The sequence below is a fragment of the Manis pentadactyla genome, chromosome 3, assembly GCF_030020395.1.
Source record: "Manis pentadactyla isolate mManPen7 chromosome 3, mManPen7.hap1, whole genome shotgun sequence".
Taxonomy (NCBI): Eukaryota; Metazoa; Chordata; class Mammalia; order Pholidota; family Manidae; genus Manis; species Manis pentadactyla.
The window spans coordinates 113742194-113764790 of record NC_080021.1 but is presented as its reverse complement, the minus strand read 5'-3'; the positions used below and the strand labels follow the sequence as shown (position 1 = coordinate 113764790).

Genomic DNA, 22597 nt, shown 5'->3' with positions numbered 1-22597 from the left:
ATGCCCTTAAGATGGCTACTCTTATGCTAACTTATTTCTATTCTTACATTTAACCTATTTCTATTCCTACATTCCCCTCTTCTTCTTGTATCTATTTCAATCATGAAACTAGGGGTCATCTGTCTGGTCAACACTCTGATAGTTCTGTCTCAACACCATGATTTGCATGGTGCTAATGCGTTCTTTGATAAAGGTAACTAGGCGGTTTAGGATGCAGGGGCCAAAGGTTAGAATTAATATTAAGATTAGAGGCCTTACTAGAGTAGAGATGAGGGTAGTGAACCATGGCGAGGAGTTGAACCAGGACTCAAACCACCCTTGGTTTTGTTCTCTTTTTCTTTTTCTTTTAGCTAACTTTTCTCTAACTTTGGCCATGGAGTCTTTTACTACTCCTGAATGATCTACATAGAAGCAACGTTCTTCTTTAAGGGCAGCGCACAGTCTGTCTTGTTGGAGGAATAACATGTCTAAACTTCTTCTATTTTGCAGGACTACTTAACTTCCGGGAATGAACACATGGAGTGACTCTGGTTTGGCAGGCCCACCACCCGTTAGATGGGGGAATATAATAAGTTGGGGTGTGTTTATTACTTCTGTCCTGTTGCAGAGGGAGATGTAAGTTTTAGCAACTTTCCCAATGCAGGTTCCTTGCCCACTTACAGAGGATAAATTGAGTCTTGGTCTTTTCTGCTGCCACTTACACTGGGAGGGGTCAGAAGACTGGTTGAGAGCATTAACAAATGCTATACCTTCGTAGTAAGGGGGAGCAACATCATAGCATAACCAGCAGGAGCAAGTTAGCTCGGGACGGATGGCAAGGGGTCCTTGATTAAAGATAATCTCCTGCCTTGATTTCTCTCTGGGACACTGGCGCTTTGGTCCAGGTGCACATTAAAAGACTGCGTGCCCAGCCTCTAAGGTGGGCTGAGATATTATATATTTGCTAAAGAATCCTGCCTTTTACTATGCCATCTACAGCTGGGTCTGCATGCTAAGTCAGTTTCTCAGCTTGCAAAATTATTTAGATCAGGAGGAAAGACAGCACATAGGCCTGGGCTTTTAGTATGCTAAAGTAAATCTTATACACGATTACAAATGATTAGCATAATAAAGCATGTGCTACTCTTCTTTATCTAGGGAACATTAACTGATCTCACTGAAGAATGATTCTAGAGCTTAATGTTCAACATAGTTTTAGTAGGAGGGGGGTTTCTAGCATGTAGTTACATTGCTCTGATTGCAAATATCCTGCCTTGCTTTCTTCAGAGGCTCTCACTTTATTCTGTCTAAGCCTATGGTCTCTGTTTCATTCTCCCCTCTACAGATAGAGACCCTAGCTGCTGCTAGGGAAAAGGGGCGATGACCGCTCTGGCTGCTTCGTGCTGAGAAGGGGGCGCAGTAAAGGGTGCAGCTAGGTCTCCCATCACTGGTCAGTTGAGAGGGCCTCAGAAGGCTGGCGCTTCTATTCTGGGTTTCGTTTCTATTACTATTTGCAGTTTTGTGGCTTCTAGGCAAGATAAAACAAATTGTGTTAGGTTATGTAGCAACATCTGGAGTTGGATTTTCCATTCTGGAAGGAGGCTGCGTTATTGAAACAATACTTTTCTCTAAAATCACCCTCATTTTTATTAGAAGTAACCAGGTTAAGAAAATAATTAACAGCTGGCTTGATTATTTGCACAAGTGCAGCAAGAAGAGCAATTGATTACACAGGCTCTTTTAAATATGCTTTGCTGGAACTTTTTGTAAGGAATTTCAGATTGAACTTTTAAAGGCCTCTTGAGGCCAGACAGCCAAGCCAGACTTGCCATCAGGCTTTGCCTGCAGTACCTGTAGATTTGGATGAATTTCTCTCTTCTCGAGGTCTCTGCACCTGCCAGGAAGTGACCTTCCTTACTCACCTGGTAAGGCTGCTGGGAACTCTGTAAGCAAGGTACCAGGCCAGATCTTCCAAGGGGCTTTGTTGGCTTTATAAAGTCAGTCTTAGTTCCTTAAAGTTGTTCACATCTGAGTCCATGCACATGTCTCTCAGGTATGACATTCCAGTCAAAGCCCTGGCAGTATAACCAGTGTTCTTTAATTAGTCTTCTCACAAGGAAAGCAGATTCTTATTGAACTCGTGCAAATAAACATACTGCCATGGAATACAAAAATAGTCACTGAAAGTTTTTAAACTCTGTAGGGATCAGGTAGAGAGAAGGATGTTTCAATTCTGCTTATAAAGATAGTCATTTACTAAACTGTTGTCAGCTTAAGAGGAAAAGCTTAAAACACTTTATCAGCAACATTTGAAACAAAAAGTCACAAAACTATCTTCTTTAGTTCACTTAATCTTATGTAACCAATACCTGTTCTGCTAAAATCTAGTTCTTTACTAGTTTAGGAATAATAAAACAGTAACTATAAATGGCAAAAGACTTACAAATGACAATGGTTAAAGATCTGATGAGAGCTTACTGTAAGACAGTTGACATAAGGAAATTCTGATATTTCTGTAATACAAAACATTAACAAAATTTAGCATCATTCTCTTTGACAGTGCTTTCCAGGTAATTAAGCAGGTAAGTATATATAAGCCAAATTAGTCAAATACTTTCTCTAATGAGAAAAAATTCTTCTGACATGTTTCAGGGGCCCTCTGGAAAATATCAGAGTTAACTAGAGGTAAAAGCACCTTTTTGCATTTAATTCTTTTAGAACTATCATTACACATTTATTGTCTATATCCCAGCACAGTAAACGAGATAACTTAAAAAGGTGGGGCAGCAGGGGAGACTGCTGCTGTCAGTTTTTAAAGACAATATATAGAAAGTCAAAATAATTCTAGGTTACCAAGCATTCTTGAGAGAATGGTAGCCAATGGTAGATTCCTCTGCTTTCATCTTCAGGAAGGGAAAGAAAGCTACAATAAGAATTCACATTTAGCTGAAAGAACTGTCCAAACTCAAGGCAGAGTATAATATCACCAGGCATACAAAAGACCTGGCCAGGGCAAGCCTCCGATCCTTGGCTTGTCGTTCCTCCGCGGGGGGGTCACGCGATCCCGGACGAGCCCCCAAATGTAAGACCCAATGGCCTTATTCTGGTCTGCGCTTCCCCCCAAGTGAGGAGACGAAGGCCACAGCAGATCGATGCAACAAGCAAGAGGTTTATTGTTATTCCAGCTAGCTGGGGTCCAAGTGTCTGCCCGACACAGCGGGTTTCAACAAGGACCCCGAGCACTCAGAGCCAAGGGTTTATATAGCATTTTCAAAGCACTTAACTCATAGTAATTTTCCACAGCTATACATTATTCTTGCAAGACATACATCCTGGGGTTAGGCAAGAGCAAGATCGAGGTCAGTATTTTTAAAGAAAACTTTTATAAAGGCAATACTTCTGCAATAGTAATATTTGCTATTTTTGATTTTTGTTTTCATAAGGACAGAACTAAAATTTTCTAGACTTTTGCAATAGCAACAGTCATCCTTTGTATTTACTATCTTTTATTTTCACAAGGATGCAACTAAAATAATTGGTCTATAGTTGTTTACATAAATGTAATAAAGCTACATATAATAAAAAACATGTATATAATTAAACATATACATCCTAAAATCTACAGGCACAGATAGAAAGATTCTTTATTTCTGAACAGGCTTAAAGTCATCAGAAGATACCAATCCTCAAAAACATTTTTTAAAAGTAGTTTTTATCTGTGTGAGAGTCATACTTCTGTACTCTCCCAGAATTACTTCATTAATAATAAACTTCCACTAAAATTTTTATATATGTCCATTGTAGAACTCAGATTTTTTAAAAAGAAAAAAAAATACACTGGTACTACAGATTCCATCTGGAACTTCTTTTTGTGGGATAAAAATCTAGCTAGTATTCTCCACATAATTAGCAGGTATTTCTCCACCATTTATAAATGATTCACCTCTTCCTACTGATATGAAATGTTATCAGAATCGAGTTCTGACTCATATATATATGTGGGGATTTGGTCACTTTCCATTCTGTTCCATTCATTTATCTGTCTTTTCAGCTGTTAGTAACAATACTCTGTGAAAATGTATAGCACATTTTTATATCTAGAAGGGCAAATCTTTGTTTAATATGCAAGACTTTTCTAAATTTCATCACAGCAATAAAAGAGGGGCAGCATATGGAACCCCCAATTTTTAAAACCATGATTATTTTTTATTTGGCTTATATGAAATTAAAATATAAGAAGAGCACACATTTTGAGAAAATGAATCTTCCTATTTAATAGATTTTTTCCATTTCAAAATTCCTTTCTCAGGTCCATCATTAAATAACACATCTATACATAGGTGTACACCAATATAAAGTGGATATTGGATTTTACCCAAAGAATTTTTACAAGTTGATCAATTAAAAATTTTTTCATTTTTCTCATTATGTATTATGCACTTTTATACAGTATTTTTTGTTAGGCACTTTTATACCATTATGCACTTTTCTGTAATATCTAATATTATGGTATGAAAATGTTTACATTAAAAATAAAATGCTGTCTATACTCCGTTTTTCTATTAGTGCTTTTCAGTTTAATCACTGCAAAACTGTCAGTCATTATGAGTGGGTCTGAAACCGTTACACTTTTTGGCTCTGCTGCTCATAACGTGGGCACGGGCGCCGGACCCCTCGTCAGTCTTCCGGGACCCAGGTCCTGAGGGGGCCTTGGCGCTAGGGGGCTCGGCTCCCCAGGTGAGCCCGGAAAGTGAGCGCTTTCCCGGGTCTGCCCACCTCCTCCCAGGCGCGCCTGGCCTCCCGGCCCCTCTTACCTATTCTTCTTGTCCGTTTCATTCAAGCCATTTTCCCCCATAAACAGAATGTGCTGCACTCTGGCTACTTTGCCCTTACTGGCAGCCCTGTGGCTCTTTCTGACATCTTTGCTTTGGATGTGGTACTGGGACTGGAAGTTGACTCTCCAGCAGTCATCCTCCACATCAGTGGGATGGACCCCACACTGGTTTCTGAAGGGGCTCAAAGGGGACCAACACTTCAGACCCCGGGGTCTAAAAATCCTGCTCATCATAAGCAAGACTTGGGCTTCAGGAAACCTGAGCTCCCCTGCTGCCGTCCGCTCGCCACACAGCACTAGGGCTGAATAAGCCTACCCAGAGGCCACAGCAGCATAAAACCCCGTCAGCAGTTAGCGCTCAGTAACTGCAGGCAACAGCTGCCCTGCCCGGATGATACCGTGCCGGGCACTCAGAGGCCAAGGGTGTGGACAGCGCAGGTGCAGGGCCCAGACAACGCAAATTTCAGCCAGTGCTTGAGCAGCCTTGGGTTCCCTTCACCTTCAGTTGGGGGTGGCTGAGTTGGGAACTTGGCAGAAGGTAGACTAGTCCACATGGAAAAGCTGTGTCTGAGGGCTGAAGCGGTGTGAAACTTCAGGATGCTGAAGGTCTCCTCCCCACAAAACACCCCTAAAAAACTAAATAAATCTCCTTATCCCTCAGTTTATTCCTCTTCTACATTCTGCTGGGCCTCAGGTGGTCTCCAAGGCTGCAGTAACAGAAGGCAGTTTTCTTGGTCTCACAGACTGCGGCTGTGTGTGTCATCAAGTGGAGACTGAGAAAAGAATGCACACTCTAGTAAAATCTTCAATAAGCCCTCCCCTTTGGGCCAGCCTTAGACTTAGATTTCTTTAGTTTTATTTTCTCCTAATTAAATCTTTATTCAACCCAAGATTTATTACTAAAGAACTTAAAAAAAAGTTATTCACTTGTCCTAAATTGTTTTCTCACCTAGTTTAAAATCACTTTATCGTACATTAAATTCTCTCGTATGATTTCCAGTAACATGGATGGAGCCAGAGGGTATTATGCTATGAATAAGCCAGGTAGAGAAAGACAAGTACCAAATAATTTCACTCATTTGTGGAATATGAACAAAGCGAAACTGAAGGAACAGAACAGCAGCAGGCTCAGATTTCAAGAACGGAGTAGCACTTACCCAAGGGGAGGACAGATAGGGAGGGAGAAGGGGATTGAGGGGTATGATTGGTAAACAAGGTGAGTGTGGGTGGGGGTCACGGTGAAGACAGTGCAGCACAGAGAAGACAAGTAGTGACTAGCATCTCACTAAGCTGATGGGACAGTGACTGCAATGGGGTGTGTCGGGGGGACTAGATAACATGGGTGAATATAGCAACCACAATGTTGCTAATGTGAAACCTTTGTAAGACTGTGTATCAGTGATACCTTAAGAAAAAAAAAAGGACATAAAAAAAAAGTCTCTGATATGTATTTTGTTTCTGGGTTTTCTATGGGGTTTGCTTCTTGTATCAGTACTCAAACTTCTTTACAAAATGCATTTCAATAATCATTATAGCTCCAAAGTTCCCCTCCTTATTCTTCCTTTGCAGTATTCTCTTGGCAATGTTTACCTCTACATTTTTTGTTTTATTACTTTAAGTAGTTATATTTAGAACTTAAAACCATTAGGAACCTTAGTTTTCAGTGAACACTGAGAAGGCTATTGTAAACCATTACACTAGCACCCTTTAGACTGACAAATTTATGAATACGTTTTATAATTTCTGTAACTATGAGCTTTACAGCACAATCTCTCACTAAGCACAAAGTAAGTCTACTTAACTTAGGAAAATTTTAAAGTTTTAGGTTACCACAAAGATTCTCAGGCCGTTTGTAGGTATACACACTGTAACACACTATTATTAAGATGTTCACTTGCTACACTTAGTTTACTCATTCCCAACAACCATGCTAGATTACTCACAGAACTTTCACCAAACATTAGACAAAGTCAAGACTCTTTGTCAAGCATTTTTTCTTGAAATATTTAACAGATAACATCAACTTAAATGACTAGGTAAACTTAGGCAGCTGATAACCATAAGGACATGTCCATTTCAGTTCAACTTAAATTAGCATTAATGCTTAATATCTTCTATTAGAATTTTGGAAGTTTTGAAATGCCCAATTTTCACAAGTGCTTGTTTCTAAATCTATTTTTATTAATACCATCCAGAGGTAGAAAAAATATTTTTCATTTACGCAGACACACAAACATACAGATTGAGAAGTAATGACTACAGTTGGCAAGTTTTCTTAAGAGAACATATACCCACAGATAAACTGATACAAAGATTTGAGTTACTGATGTCCAATAGTCTTCTTTCCTTTTAGCTTACTTGATTAAAAGTATCTCAATTTTCAAGTATACACTCTAAAGGCAAGCAGTTTACGTAACTGGGTTAAGGTTTAGATGACCCTAGACTAACAGGGCAGATGAAGGCTCTGTACTGATATGGACTACGTGTGTCCAGGTGGCTGGAAATGAAATACAAGTATAGTTGCAGCACTAGTCATTTAAAGTCAGGCAGTATTTGTAAAAGACAAATTTCTTCCACTTCAGGGAGTCTAGTTTAAAAACCTCCAAATTTTTGAAGATAATGAACCCAGTCAGTAGAATAGATTTTCGCCAAAAAAAAAAAAAATAGAAAACCAGTTCCATATTGTAGTTCACGAGACTTTTGACTATTTTCCTTCCTTGTTGCAAAATATATTTAGGTGCATAACCTTATTATATTTATTGCATTCTTCTCTCTGGGGCCAAGCCTCTCTAATCAGAGAGTTTGTATAGAGGCCAGGCTTGTGTGCAGAAGACAAGACACTTCTTTTTCAGGGTCTGGGGACCAAATTTCTCCCAGTTCTTCAGATGCATGCCAGAGGCGAGTCTGGCCTGAACCTTGAAGAGGAAGCTCCCATCCGGAAGAGAAAGGCAGGTGTGCGACACCTGATTGGCCTTTCCTCTGTGAGGGCGTCCCTTCGCCTTGGAGCCTGATCTGTGAGACAAGAGGTCGGGGGTCATCTGTGACTCTCACATAGGCAACAGCCTAGCTGGAGGTTCACTCAGCACCATCGGATCAATCGGCCGGAGCTGAGATCCAGGACCACTGTCTGTCTACTAGTCCGGTCTCGGAAGTTATCCTGGACGAGCCCCCAAAGATGATGCTGGGGTTCTTGTTCACGAAGCCGAAGAATGAGCTTCACAAACACTTAAGGTAGGAGAGCAAGGTACAGGCTTTTATTTAGAAATAAAGTGAGACGAAAGAGCTCCTGGCTCACGCCAGGAGGGGACAAACAGAGTCCCTATCTCTACATTTTTTAAGGTTTATTTGTAATCACTATGCCAAGTTAAAAAAGAATTCTTGCCTCCCACGTTCAAGGGTGGTAGGCTGGAAATCAAGTTGTCAAATGGCCCATGATTTCATCCATTAGGCTTGTGTAATGAAATCCCATTAACAAAAACTCTGAAATGAGGCTCAGAGAGCTTCCAAGTTGGTGAACACATCTATGAACTGAGAGGGTGACATGCTTAGGGAAAGCATGTAGACCTTGCCCAGACCTTGCTGCAAAGGTATATCTTCATCTGGTTGTCCCTTTATATCCTTTAGAAGTACATCAGCAATCCTAAATACAGCATTTTCCGGCGTCATTCTAGTGAATTCTCAAACCTGAAGGACCGTGATGGGAATCCCCAAATTTATAGCCAAGTCAGACAGAAGAGCAAGTAGCCTGGGGACTTGGGATTTTGAAGTGGGGGTGGTGCTGTGGATCTGAGACCCTTAACCTGCGGGGTCTAACTTGCAATAGTTAAGGGTATCAAACTGAACTGCATGACAGTGGGTGCATTTCCACTTTACTCAGCATTGAACATGGCCATCTTCTGAGTTCTAATATAGAACCTAACAGAAAATTTCCTCCATCCCCTGGGGTTCTTGCTTGAGTGATAAATCCTGTCTCCCTCTAAAAAGCGTCCACATCAATGAATTCTTGCTTATCCAGTCTTACACTTCATCCCACTTATCAAGCCCCTTAAAATCCAATCCCAGGACCATGCACCCTGGCTTGTGCCTGCTAAGTAGTACACACTAACTAAAGAAAATTGCTGTAAATGAAATTTCTCTACTAGATAAAAACTATAAAATATATAACTCATAAATGTAAAAGTGATTATTAAATCAATGTTTTGGGAAATAGCAATTTGTGATCTTGACTATGCATGTCAGAACACATACACCAAAATGAAGTCCAGATCAGTAGTGTTTAGTCTTTTCATAAAAGCATTCAACCATTTCATATTTTTGAGAAACAAGCTAACTGGTATTATTTAATGAGGAAATATTTTTTAAAAAAAACAGAAGTTATAAAAGATAATTATCAACACATCTGGCCACATAAAGTTTGTGACCAAATAAACTTAGTATAAATGTAAATGGTTGACATGTATGCACACACATTCCATACATAATTGTGATAGAAATTACACAAGTATTTCACATTTTGAAAAATCATACAGATGCAATTTCATCACCAAAAGTGTGTTTCAGCAAAAATCTGTTAATACACATAACTGCTATTTTTCACTCATGGGATGTAATCTGTACGCAACATCATCTCCTATTACACTTTTAAATATCCAGCTCTTTTCTTCCACCCACAGAGAAAAAGAAAAACCTTTCTATCAAGTAATAAAAAGTCCATAGAGCTGTTTCAACTCACAAAGCACTGAAACAGAATGTCCAGCCCCATGTAAGTACAAAAATGCCAAAGTCAGAGTTCATCAGCTAGGCCAGGCTCAGGAATGGTAGTTTCTCTTTCCAAATTCCATCCCTCCTCCCTCTGCAAGGGTGGTCACCTGAAACTCCACAAGATTACAAAGCAAATAAATAAGAAAGTGTGAACCAAACATCCCAGGCAAACAACAGAGGCTGTCAGAATGGATGTAAAAAGGGCCACCTGATGACAGACTTACACTAAGAATATCTGATCTCCTACCACACATGACAGACTGCCCAAAAGGGTGTATGTCCCTGTAAAATATTTGAACAGACATTTCTCCAAACACATACAAATGGCCAACAGCATAGAAGAGGATAGTCATATCACTAAGTGCTAGAGAAATGTAATAACTCCACAATGAGCTAATACTGCATACCCACTAGCATGGCCATGACCTCATCAAAGACTCTAAGTATAGTGGAAGACGTGGAAAAACTGGCACCCTCAATCATTGGTGGATGGAACAAAATACTGTGTTAAGTTACTTCGAAAAGAGTTCATCAGATTCGTAAAAAGGTTAACAGCAACTTACCACATGACCCAGCGATTTCAACCCCAGAAGGCTACCCAAGAGACACGAACGCACACATCCACAGACATGTATATGCACGAGCACGTGCATACACACACACAAACGCACACGAGGGAAGCAATAAAAAAATGGGGCAAATGAAAATACCTGGTGAATGTGGATCAATAATAATGGGAGTTTTTTGTAGTATTCTGATAACACTTTCCTAAGCTTGAAATTACATCAAAATTTAAGATTACAAAAAATGGGGGTGGGGGAAGGGGGCAAGAATATCACATGGCAAGCTCCCTCGTAAAGACAATATACAGCTTAAAAGACATTACAGAACTGGAGGTGATTTTAATAGAGTAACTTCAATAATATAACTGGGCTGTAAACACAACGTGCTCTAAAATAATTTTTCTATTGAATTAAATAAATTTTATCTATAAATCCTGTGACAACATGTTCATATTCACAACATCTGAACAAAAAGCACACCTGACTGTCCACTTTAAATACAAGGTAGTTTCAAAAGTTCACTTTGAAGGGGACTGAGTTTTTGGTTTAATTTTGCTTCCAATACCAAACATAATGATGCAGCTATTCAGAAGTTGAAGGGTGTTACTTGTCTACTTAACAAAGTACTGCTGTGGTGTTCTGAAATGAAGTTCTTTAGTCAAGTGACAGTAAGGTTTAAAAAAAATAAATAAAAATGCATGTTGCATTTTCAGAAGGTCAGAATCATTCAAATTCCAATTGTACCTGTACGTTTACAATTCTCCACACTTAGATTTCAAGCCATTTTATATCTGGACAATCCGGAGCACAATCAAGTGCATCTTAATGAAGTTTCCACTGATGTACTTAGAAATATGATTTACCAACAGCTAAACAGCATCAATTCTTTATCAAAGATAAATGGTACACTCTGGAAATAAAGACAATCCTTCAACAACTTTACTCCACTTAGTCAAAATATTTCCTAACAGCTAAAGGAAATTTTATTCACATCTAGTAAAGTAACTAAACATAAAATCATTACTTATTTTCAACTTTAGTAACTGATCGGCATTTCTCAAACTGTTTTCAATCCTCATTGTTGTTTAAAATATTTGTATAGGTTACTAATTTGTAATAGGTGTCATCATGAGAATAACCAGAATTGGTTAACTGTGACAGAAGACTGACAAAGTGTTTCACACCCCTGAGTGATGCCAAGAATGGGAGGAAAGCGTTGCAAAAGGAGAGGACCGCAGAGCTACTTAAATTCTCATTAAAACCAGCAACACATCCATTACAGGAGAGTTATCATCTCACTTCCAATTTCTTCCCCTCAAGAACAATTTGGATCTCTTTGGCATCCAAAGTCTCATAGGTCAGTAAAGCTTCCGCTAGGTTCTTATGCTCTTTTGCATGAGTCTTCAAGATATGTTTTGCTCGTTCATATGAGTCCTAAAATCGAAAAGCAGATATGAAAGAGGTGAAAACTGACACGCAAAAACTGTGAGAAACAACTTTATATACCCTTAAAAATGTAAAACCTATTCATTTCTATTTATAAAAGATAAATATTTAGTAACTGATCAGCATTTCTCAAACTGTTTTCAAGCCTCATAGTTGTTTAAAATATTTGTATAGGTTACTAATTTGTAATAGGTGTCATCATGAGAATAACCAGAATAACCAGAAAGATAACTCTTTTGTACTTTCAAATGTTCCATTTTTAACCTCAGAATCCATCACAAAGATCACTGAGGACTACCCAGACAAAAGCTCCTTAAAGAAATAAAAGTATACATTTTATTTATCTGCTTTAAAAGGTCCGTGAATATAGAAATGTACTTTTCTATTCAATACATATGTAAAAAAAGTAAAAAAGGGAGATTACGTCTTTTGCATCTTAAGATTTCATCAATTTACACCATCCAAAAGGGGCCATAAAATGTGACAATGGCACTGTGATTCCATTGTATCAGCATGCCTTCAGCCCACCCACGTCTATTTCTACTCTCAGCACCCTAATCCCAGCAGTATTTATAGCATGTCTAGATTTACATGGTACCTAAAAAGTGCTCTCACTGCATCTACCCCCTTGCAACTTTCTTTATCCTAATCTGCATTGGACTGGACGCTGCAGTCCAAAGACCTTTGTTTTGCTTGTTCTCACACGCACACTGCTAGGCACAAAAGACATATTTGTTGAATAAATGTTATGTGTGGGTGGGAAAACAATAAAGACTCAATAATCAATATCCCCCACTCTAACACCTCTTACAGTTTTGCACCTGAAGTAGAACTGAGTATTTATAATCAGACATAAGCCGTTAGCCTCCTGCCAGAATACAATAAACATCCAGTCTATGACCAGAAGCTTCAACCATGTATTTAAATCATGGTTGCTCTGGTGTGCCTATTACCTTTACCACATACAGTGACCTTTCTAAAAGACAGTGGGTAACCATTATCATTTGGTAAGTGTCCAACAGTTTAGGCACATTATGACTAAACAGATAAATGAACATAGAAAAATATAATCTTACCCTTAGGAGGATTCTGATTTCTTGTTCAATAGCAGATTGAGTTTCTGGACTCAGTTTCCCTGTATCACTGTAGGTCATAACTCCAAGCTAAAACAGGTGGGAACAAAGAAGCTGAACTGAAAAATCCAAAATCACTAATAAACGTAACAAAGGAAGCACTATCTTATAAATAAGGAAACAAATATCATGGGGCGCAAGGAGGAAATTCAATATAAGAATGCGTTGGAGGGCAAAGAAATTTCATCATTCTTCTGAAAGGAAAAGACCAAAACAAAAGTGTGACCAAGATAGAAAACGTGAAATCGTAAGTATGGTTCTGAGTACCGTCTGAGAGAGCTCTGGCAGCTACTCCAAGTCCAGAAATGCACCATTCAGGGCTACAGCTGCTTCAAGGAGCCACAGGAATAATGTGGGGAAGAGAAGCAGGTGGAAAGGGCAAAGTGGGCAAGCTCAGCAAGCAGGTCTTTCACATTGTCTGACTAGAAAAGGCTAAAGAACTGGTCTTTTCATTCGGTTACCTCACGAGGTAATAACCTGTTACTGTCTGAGCAGCTAGAACAGAAATAGAATGCTACCATTTTAGTGCTCAGAAAATAATGTTTAGTTTAGAATAAGCTGAGTCAAGTCCATTTGGAACAAGAGGGGGAAAGTAAATGTTAGCAATTTCTAATGGGAACCTTTCTCACAGAGAGACACTTGGCACCACATCATTTGGTACGTGAAGGAGGATTAAAATCAGCTTTTACCTTTTCACTCATTCCAAATTTGGTAACCATCCACTTTGCTATTTTAGTTGCATTATCAAAATCACTGGAAGCTCCTAAAATTTAAAAGTAAATGTAGAACTCAACGTTTAAAAATACCTTTAAGCCAGCAAACACAGTTTGAACTAAAGCCACTCTTCATAGCCAACCTGTTGTAATATGGTCAGTTCCAAATATAAGCTCCTCTGCCACTCGTCCTCCCATACTGACATCCATTTGTGCAAGGAGCTGAGCCCTAGTTTCATTCCATCTGTCATTCTCAGGCAACAGGGACACCTAGCAGTTGAAAGAAAAAATTCAGACAGTTTGAAACACTTGTATTAATAACAAGAATGACGATTTGGCTCTCATTACGCTACATCATTAACAGCATGACGCTAAAAGCTCATTTAGTAGAGTTGGTCATCAGGTGACTGATGACAGAACCAGCAATATGTAAAATACACAAACTTCCTTATAAAGCAGAAGTGAATTTATAAATAACAGACAGGTAATGCTGCAATAGGACTGTTTAATCACTAGTTGTACAGAAATGTTTAAAGTGTCTATAGTTAGAAACATGAGAATGAAACCTGTATTCAAGGAAAAAAACTTTTGAAAAACTATTGAGTCAGTACTATGATATGTAACTTCTTGTAGGGAGGAAAAGAGCAATTACATATTTAAGAATTACACTTTACTATCATTCTGGAATTAAATTTCACAATGTAGTTGCATAGTACCTGAAATATTAACAAAACATTTTATTAGATTAAATTTCACGAGTATTTCTGACTTCATGCTGGTTCAGAAAGTTAAAGAAGAAACTATCAACAAACTTAGGAAGTAGGTGAATTTTCTTTTTTTAAATGTTTTCATTAGCAATTTTCTACATAAGCTTCTGGGGAGCGCTCTTTGAAAGAAAAGAAAAAATTACAAGACATTACATGTCCCAGTGTTGGCCCCCGCGGAGTGATTGTAGCTTTGTTGATAGGCATGGCATCTTTAGTGTAATATGCAATGATAGCATGACCAGATTCATGATACGCTGTGATGGTTTTATTTTTGTTATCGATTTCCACGCTTCTACGTTCAGGCCCTAAGGATAAAATTTAATTAAGTAAAATTTCTCCGTTAGGAGCGTATATTTAAATGAATAAAAGCCATTTGCTGTGGAGTCATTTTAGAGTAACATGACTTAATATCACTAATAAATATTTTAAACCACAACAATCTGTCAACTGAAAGCCAAAATTTTAAGATCATCTTAATCCTTTTTATTAAGAGGGAGAGTGGAATTCTATTTTCAGAAGATAGATTTACTATTAACAGGAATGTCATAACCTATTAAAGTCAATTTAAGATTTAGAATTAAAATTAAATAGTGAGAATTAATAAAATTACTCTTTTATCAGCAGTATCCAACAAGGAGAAACACATAGGCAACTGTCCCCAAAGAGTATAATCATGTAAGCTACACTTTTTCTGTAAGAGGCCAAGTGGTACTACTATTTTCAGATATATTTTTGCTTGTCCCTGTACCTTTTTCATAATCGTTTCATTAAAAAAAAGAATTTGTTCTTCAACACCATGAACTGTGTTAAGACAGAAAGAAGAGAGAAAACCTACCCATTAGGATTTTATCTTTGGAAAACTCTAGCTCCTTCATGGTGACCATTTCTTTTCCATCAACAGCTGCCTTTAATGCAGCTTGGTTCACAAGATTCTCCAACTCTGCTCCGGAAAAGCCAACAGTACCTCGAGCTATGATTTCTGGATCAACAGCTATGAAGACAGAATATAATATTAAAATTCTCAAGCAGCTAACAGAAAGCTTTTCACAATGAATTCACATACCAAAAGAAAAAGAAAATACCTATCAGACCCATAACTTAAAATACTTACCTTAGTGAAACTAGAGTAACTCACTTTATTAAGGGAAAAAAGCCAAAATTGCTATTAAAATTGCCATTGGGACAAACCAAAAAAGTTCTTACATTTAAATAACAGTGAAAAACAAAGAAATGTACAGTTGCCAACATGATTTATAAACCTTCAATTTGACCTATATTGTTACTAGCCTAACAATAATGGAAAAAGTTATACCCATATACAGAATTTTTCTGAGTTTCATCTTGAAATACTTTGTACATAAAAGCTGCTCTTATCAGAGGAAACATTTACTTTTATGAACTGACTCAACTATCTTTGAAAATATTACAGCTTGAAAACTGTTTTTATTCAAGTGGATCCACAATATTTCCATGTGTTTATTTTAAACTTTGCTTTCCCCTTTTCTGGCTCTAAAGTGACTATAATTTTACCACGAGGTACCTTGCTCATAAACATGTAGGTACTTTTTCTATTACTTTACATTTTATATTCATCTTAAAAACCACTTACACACTCATCTTCAAGTATTATCTATCTGAATGCTCGGAGTAAAACTTTGTTGACTCAGGATTTGAAATTACACAATCTCCTGGATATACAATAATTAAGAAATGGACTTTTTTAAAGGGACATATAAATGGAGAGAAAAAAGACATATAAAACTGGTCTTTTAAGACAGTTATCAAACAGGGACCACAAACACGGTGGATTGATAGGTTACCATTTTACAGAGACAATGTTTGTGTTATGAAATCAGACTTACACTTATCAAACTTTATTTTATTGAGATACCATTTCAAAATTTCTGTTCGACCTTTTACATCTGGTCTTGGAACTGTAACTTGCATGTCAAAACGGCCAGGACGTATTAAGGCGCTAAAAAGAGAATAAAAAGAGGAAACATAAATGAATGGGCTGACTGTGCTGAAGGTCAAGTTAAACAGGACTGACTCTCAAGAGATGATGGATGGAAGACAATGGCAACCAGAGATTAGGCAGACTATTGAACATAATGTTCAGCTTGCTCCTTATAAAACTTGGCTGAAATTAACAGTTTCAATAACCGTAAGGCAGAACAGAGGTTCATGGAGATATATGTGTGCATCTAGATTGCACACAACCCTCAGAAACAAAGACACCAAGTCAGTCAGTCAGGAACAAAAAATCCTATAGCAGCCTTATGAGAACTATACACCCATCTTAACTGCTTTAAGCTTAGAAGGGTAAACTAGAGTTTTAGGCAATAACAAACTATCAGATCAAATTAAAAGTATGAATAAATAAACCAACAAAAATGTAAAAGTGCAGTAAATTTAAAAAATTGTTCCCCACCTAAAAAACTTTTGTTTCAGAAAATTCTTTTACCAGCTTTACTGGAATATTATTAAAATATCACAGAGTTTAAGGTGGACAATCCAGTGGTTTTTAATATATTCAGAGCTGTGTAATCATCACCACAATCTAAGTATTTTTTCTCAAACATACACACACAAACCCACCCACCCAAAATCCAACCTCATCTACTAGCAGCTCCTCTCCCTTCTCCACAGCTTTCAGCAACCACTAATCTACCTTCTGTTACTATGGATTTGCTTACTCTGGATGTTTCATATAAATAGAATCATGTAAAACGTGCTATTTTGTGATGGGCTTCTGTCTCTGAGCACAATGTTTTCACAGTTAATCCATGTTCTAGCATGTATCAGTACTTGCCCACAAAAATCATCTGATACTTACTTATCTAATGCCTCTGGGAAGTTTGTGGCTCCTATGATGATAACTCCTTCATTGGGTTTAAAACTATTAAAAAGAAAAAAAGGACACTTACACTGCAAATTAAAAAAGCACATATAGAAATGCTCTACACATTTATCATTAACCTTATTATTAAACCTTAACAGCGAACAGGGACTGATCTTTTTTTATGCCCCAAAAAGAATTTCTCTTGCTTTTTTAAAAGGAACAAATGGTAGGCCAGTGCACTTTAAGAAAACTGCTAATAATAAATCACCACATCATCTGTGATAATGCACCTTCACAATTTGTTCTCCTTAGGAAGAGCAGACCTGTCACAAAAAGCTTGGGCACTAAGTTTTGAAATATTATGTTCAAGTTTGCCCATTTGAATTATTTGCTCCTAGACTTACCTATTTGGTTCTAGAATGTTTTACCTGACTTCAAGAGTTTTTTTGCTTCTTTCACAGTAACCCCTCTCTTGGATTTTTTATTATGAAAATCAGCACAAGCTTTTAATCTACTGTAACCTTCAAAGCTGGTCACAAATTGTGCAAGAGCCAGTGTACTCTCCCTTACAATCCCCCAGGCTACTATTCCCAGCTGGAATTATTGCTTTCCTGTCATAATACAATAAACAAAAAAAAGGTGTACATATCACCACTTAAGAGTAGTTGGCTGATACAACAGCTGCTCTCTTAGTAATGTAAACAGTACTATACTGGAAATAGCTTATCTTGACTTAACTGCACAAGGGACTACTCTGTTGCTTATAAACATAACATTTTTCCTATCTCTTGAATGTTACCATATATGTCCCCATATTCCAAGCACAGAGGAAGATTCAATTACCCATCCATCTCAGCAAGAAGTTGATTTATAGTCTGCCTTGAATATGGATGCATTGGAGATTCAATTCGCTTCCCACCAACAGAATCTAATTCATCAATAAATATAACACAAGGAGCATTTGCTTTTGCTTCCCCTAGGAAAACAGAAACGACTCAAATAACCTTAAAGAAATCAACACTTTTTGAACAAAATCGTATGAATATTAAATATTAAAAATCTGTAAGATTGTCAAAAAGTCAACGAAAGATATAAAAGGAGATCTTTTTTAACTGACTGAAGGACAATAGCCTCAGAAGGAAAAACCCTAGAGAATACAGAATGATACCTAAGAAAGACAACTGAGCATTTGTCTTCCTAGCTGTAAAAGCCATATGCAGTCAATTAGATTGGAGGCTGATTACTCTTTCATTACGTATTATAGAATTGATGAAAAAAATGAAACAAAACCCCAGCTTTTCAGCAGCCCCTGACTTCATCCACCATTTCCACTAACTCTTCTATTTGGGAATACAAGTACACTTCTGTATTAGCTCACAAGTAAATTACCTGGAACCTGAGCCGTGTAATGGCTATTTCAGCTCAGCTGACTACCGATGACAATCAAGTAGCAAAGACAAGGGAAGAGCCCTCTTTCCCTCCACTTAAGAAACTCAGTATCACTATGAAAGATACATTCAAACGTACTAAAAAGATTTCTTATACGGCTGGCTCCCACACCCACGAACATCTCATCAAATTCTGATCCAGAAGCATAATAAAAGGGGACATCAGCTTCTCCTGCCACGGCTCGGGCAAGAAGTGTCTTTCCTGTCCCTGGTGGTCCAACTAAAAGAATTCCTAAAAGAAAAAACAAAACAAGAATGACTCAAATTATTAAAAAAAAAACAAAACACAAACCTTGATATGAACCTATGAACAAGGAATTCTCAATTAATTTACAGTTTTGGGGTTGAAGGCACATCAGCAACCAGTATTTTGAGACACAGCAAAACACCTATATATCTACTAATGAACTCATTTCAGGATCTTCTCCATAAATAGTTTCTCTGTATTATTTAAATACTGTTTATGTATCAGCCACAGGCAAGACAGATTCTTGACGGAAAGGAATATAAACTTGTTTATCACTAAACAAATAGGACAAAAGTCATATAAAAATAGATTAAAAGATGCATGCTTTACATATCCTTAATTTTGATCTTTTAAAGGGTGTTGGATGATCAGCTATGAAAGTACATTTTTCTGATCATATTCCTTTCTCTTAAAAAAAAAAAAATTAAAAGACTAAACAACCAAATGAAATGCATGAATCTTGACTTGATAATCTTCCATTAAAAATGTATTTCAAAAAATTCTAGGGACATTTGATATCAATTTTAAAAAACACTGGAAAGCACATGATATTAAATGTCCAGCTTTATTGGCAGGATAAATTACTCTATTTAGGACAACGCCCGTAGTCTTAGGTAATTCATAACTAAGTATTTCAATGTCATACAGTTAAGGTCTACAGCTTTCTAACTTTTCCATGTTTAAAAATTTTCACACCAAATAAGTTGGGATAACAGAATTCTTTGGTTTACAAAGTCTTTTTCATTTTGCAGACTACATTTAAAAAAACAACAAAACTGTATTAGTGCTATATTTTAACATAAACTCTTTTTCAGGAAAGCTCCAAAATACCCTTAAGACTATTGCCATGTGGTCCCTACATGGTTTAAATAATCTTTATATCAATTTCTCTGGTTTTTACCTGAGGATTTTCCCACAAATTTATAAAATATTCCTTGTGTTGGAAAGAATGCAACCATTCTAGAGTTCTAATCGTACTTTCTATAATGTTATTGTATCGATTTAATAAGTGAGCCCTAAATTAGAAAAGATTCATGCCAGTATTTTTATACACTGCTGATATCCTCAGTAGAGATACTGAGCAAAATAAAAGTAAGACTTACATAAGAGTGCTCCCTTTAACTCACCAATTCCAAGTGTAGAACTGGAATCTAGAATAATGTATGTGTAATAAATGAATAACCTAGAATTTATTCTAAGCGAATAAGCATGTGGGCAATGTCTTGAGATACTAACATGACCATCACAGTGCTAATTTTAATAACAAAAGCTTGGAAACATTTAAAGCTCAATATAAATGGTTAGATAAAAAGCGTAATAACCACACAGCAGGACACCACAGAGCCATTATAATCCTGCACCCAATTCCAATATGTGGAGTTTTCCCTCATACCAACAAGCAATTCTTTGATACCAGCTGGGTGTCTACAATTCAATTCTGACACTACCTACCCTGGAGATAGCATCAGATCCCACAAATTACAGGCTCAGATTTACCGGAACGACAGGCTGTAGGTTGGAGGTCCCAGTGACCTTTTTGGGTTTGATTAATTTGCTAGAGCAGCTCACAGAACTCAGAGAAAAGTTTTGCTTAGTAGATAACTGGTTTAAAATGATTATAAAATGATGTAACTCAGGAACAACAAGATGGAAGCCATGCAAAGGGCAAAGTACAGGGTAAGGGCGAGGGAGTTCCATGCCCTCTTCTGAGTGCACCACTCTCACTGAATTCCACATATTCACCAACTTGGGAGCTCTCCAAACCCCATCTTTTTGGGGTTTTAATGGAGGCCTCATTTCATAGGTGTGTGTGATTAAATCACTGGACACTGGTGACTGATTCAACTTCCAGCCCCTCTTCCCTCCAGAGGTCGGGGTGGGGTGGGTGGGTGAAAGTAAAAGTTCTGACCCCCTAATCACATGGCTGCTTCTTTGGGCAACCAGCCTTCATCTTTCCATATGTTCATAAAGTCAGCTCATTAACAAAACAAAACAAAACAAAACTACTGCTTTCATAACTATGAAATTCCAAGAAATGGGAACTACCATATATTTATTATAAATCACAGTATCACACTCATTAAAACCCATATTGAGTAACATCAGAGAAAGCCAAACTGAGGAATGTTCTACAAATTAGCATGTACTCTACACAATTTTTCAAATAAAAGATCAGCTCCCCCACTACCTTGGAAAAAAAAAAAGGCTGAGGAATTTTTTCAGATTAAAGAAAGTCTAAATGTTATGTGTGAACCTTGATTCCTCTGAACCTGGGGGTGGGGGTGGGGCAATTCGCTACAAAAGATATTATTGAAAAAATGCTGAAATTTGAATGACAATGAATTTTACAATAGTTTTGGATTCATGTTAAATTTCCTGATTTTAATATGTTATGTTAAAGAGAACATGTATGTAAATTAGGTAGAGATTTTTCCTTATTCTTGGGAAATACACAATGAGATATTTAGGGATAAAGAAGCATGGCATCTGAAATTTACTCAAAAGTAGTTTTTAAAAAAAAGTGTATATGTACAGGCAATGAGCAAATGGGACAAAATGGAGTATGGAGAGTGACTATTCTCTACTATCCTTACAACTATAAAGTCTGAAATTGTAACAAGTTAAATCACCCCCCGCCCCCCGCAAAGGTGGTTATAGAACAGTATGTTCAGAATGAGCACTTTATTTGTAAGACAGCAATTAAGAACTAAACTTTAGTCAGTCAAATCTGATAAAAATTAAGTTACTAATATATTACAGTATTTTTTGTTAACTCACGGTCAAGGGAAGATATCTTACCTTTTGGAAGTTTACCTCCAAGCACGGTAAATTTTTGAGGATTTTTCAAGAATTCAACAACTTCCTGTAATTCTTGTTTAGCTTCCTCCACCTAAAGTTACACAATTTATTTTTCAAATATTTTCAAATAATGATTCGATTATCAAGATAGCCTCTTTGAAAATCATCAATTTAACTGGATATTAATTTGGCTCTTCATTCAGTGAAAGGATACAAAAAGGGTCCTTTATAAATAAATACACACACACACACACACACACAGGTTTCTCCTGACACTTTGCCAATTATACAAAGTCTCCTTACATATCCAAAGAAAAAATTTTTTTTAAATTTCTTACATTATCAATACTTCCTCCAGTTAACTAGGACTGGAATGTTGAAAATTCTAGTTAAATGTGTCAGTGGTATTTAACATAAGCAAAAAGAGTCACCTAAAAAGTTTCAAATCCAGGACTTGTTTTGACGGGTAATAAGCTTCAAGGGCAAATTATGTGGACTTACCATATATTTAAATATTTAAGGATAAGGAGGTCTGTGTTTAAGTTGTAACATGAATTTGTGATTATATTATATTCATTATAAGAATTATTACAAAATTATACATGATTTAGTTCCTAACAAATGACAAAGGGCAGTGACTAAAATCAAGTCATACTTTACGGAGTATCATTTTGTAAATAGCTGTGTCAAAGAAGTTTAGAAGATTTAATCCCAACACTATAAAATCTTGCAAAATTGAGGCATTCTTACTTTCTCCCTGCAATGTACATAATTACTGATCATACTTTATTATAGGATGAGCTCATCTCTGAGTAAAAGCTGAAGGCATGCTGATAATAAACAGTAGAAGACAGAACAAGGTGGATCATCACCAAATATTCTGTGCTAATATGACTAAGTGTTGTAATTGCTATAAAACCTAAATTTACATAGACCAAAGTAATTCGGTAGCATTTACCATGGTAGGTATGCCACAAGGTAGTGTCTGTGATCAACGGACCAAGTCTTAAAAGAGTCTGTATACCAATTTCTTCCTTGCCCAGAATTTCTAGTTATTTATATATA

At 37.1% G+C, this 22597-nt stretch overlaps 1 protein-coding gene across 6 annotated transcripts in view; it reads right to left on the bottom strand.

Annotated features, from left to right (window-relative positions):
• Positions 1-1601: 1601 nt before the first annotated feature.
• LOC130682931 (ATP-dependent zinc metalloprotease YME1L1) overlaps positions 1602-22597 on the bottom strand; it is a 47593-nt gene continuing 26597 nt past the window's right edge. For 5 of the 6 annotated variants that reach the window (XM_057498327.1, XM_057498324.1, XM_057498323.1 and 2 more), the window contains 11 exons: positions 21533-21623; positions 18566-18718; positions 17882-18014; positions 17033-17095; positions 16059-16171; positions 15032-15187; positions 14350-14501; positions 13573-13699; positions 13406-13479; positions 12660-12746; positions 1602-11571 (listed from right to left, as the gene is read on the bottom strand). In XM_057498327.1, the coding sequence (XP_057354310.1) occupies positions 11428-11571; positions 12660-12746; positions 13406-13479; positions 13573-13699; positions 14350-14501; positions 15032-15187; positions 16059-16171; positions 17033-17095; positions 17882-18014; positions 18566-18718; positions 21533-21623 (1293 nt within the window). In that variant the 3' untranslated portion in view covers positions 1602-11427. The remainder of the gene's footprint in view (positions 11572-12659; positions 12747-13405; positions 13480-13572; positions 13700-14349; positions 14502-15031; positions 15188-16058; positions 16172-17032; positions 17096-17881; positions 18015-18565; positions 18719-21532; positions 21624-22597) is intronic. The other variant, XR_008996389.1, reaches the window with a different exon arrangement.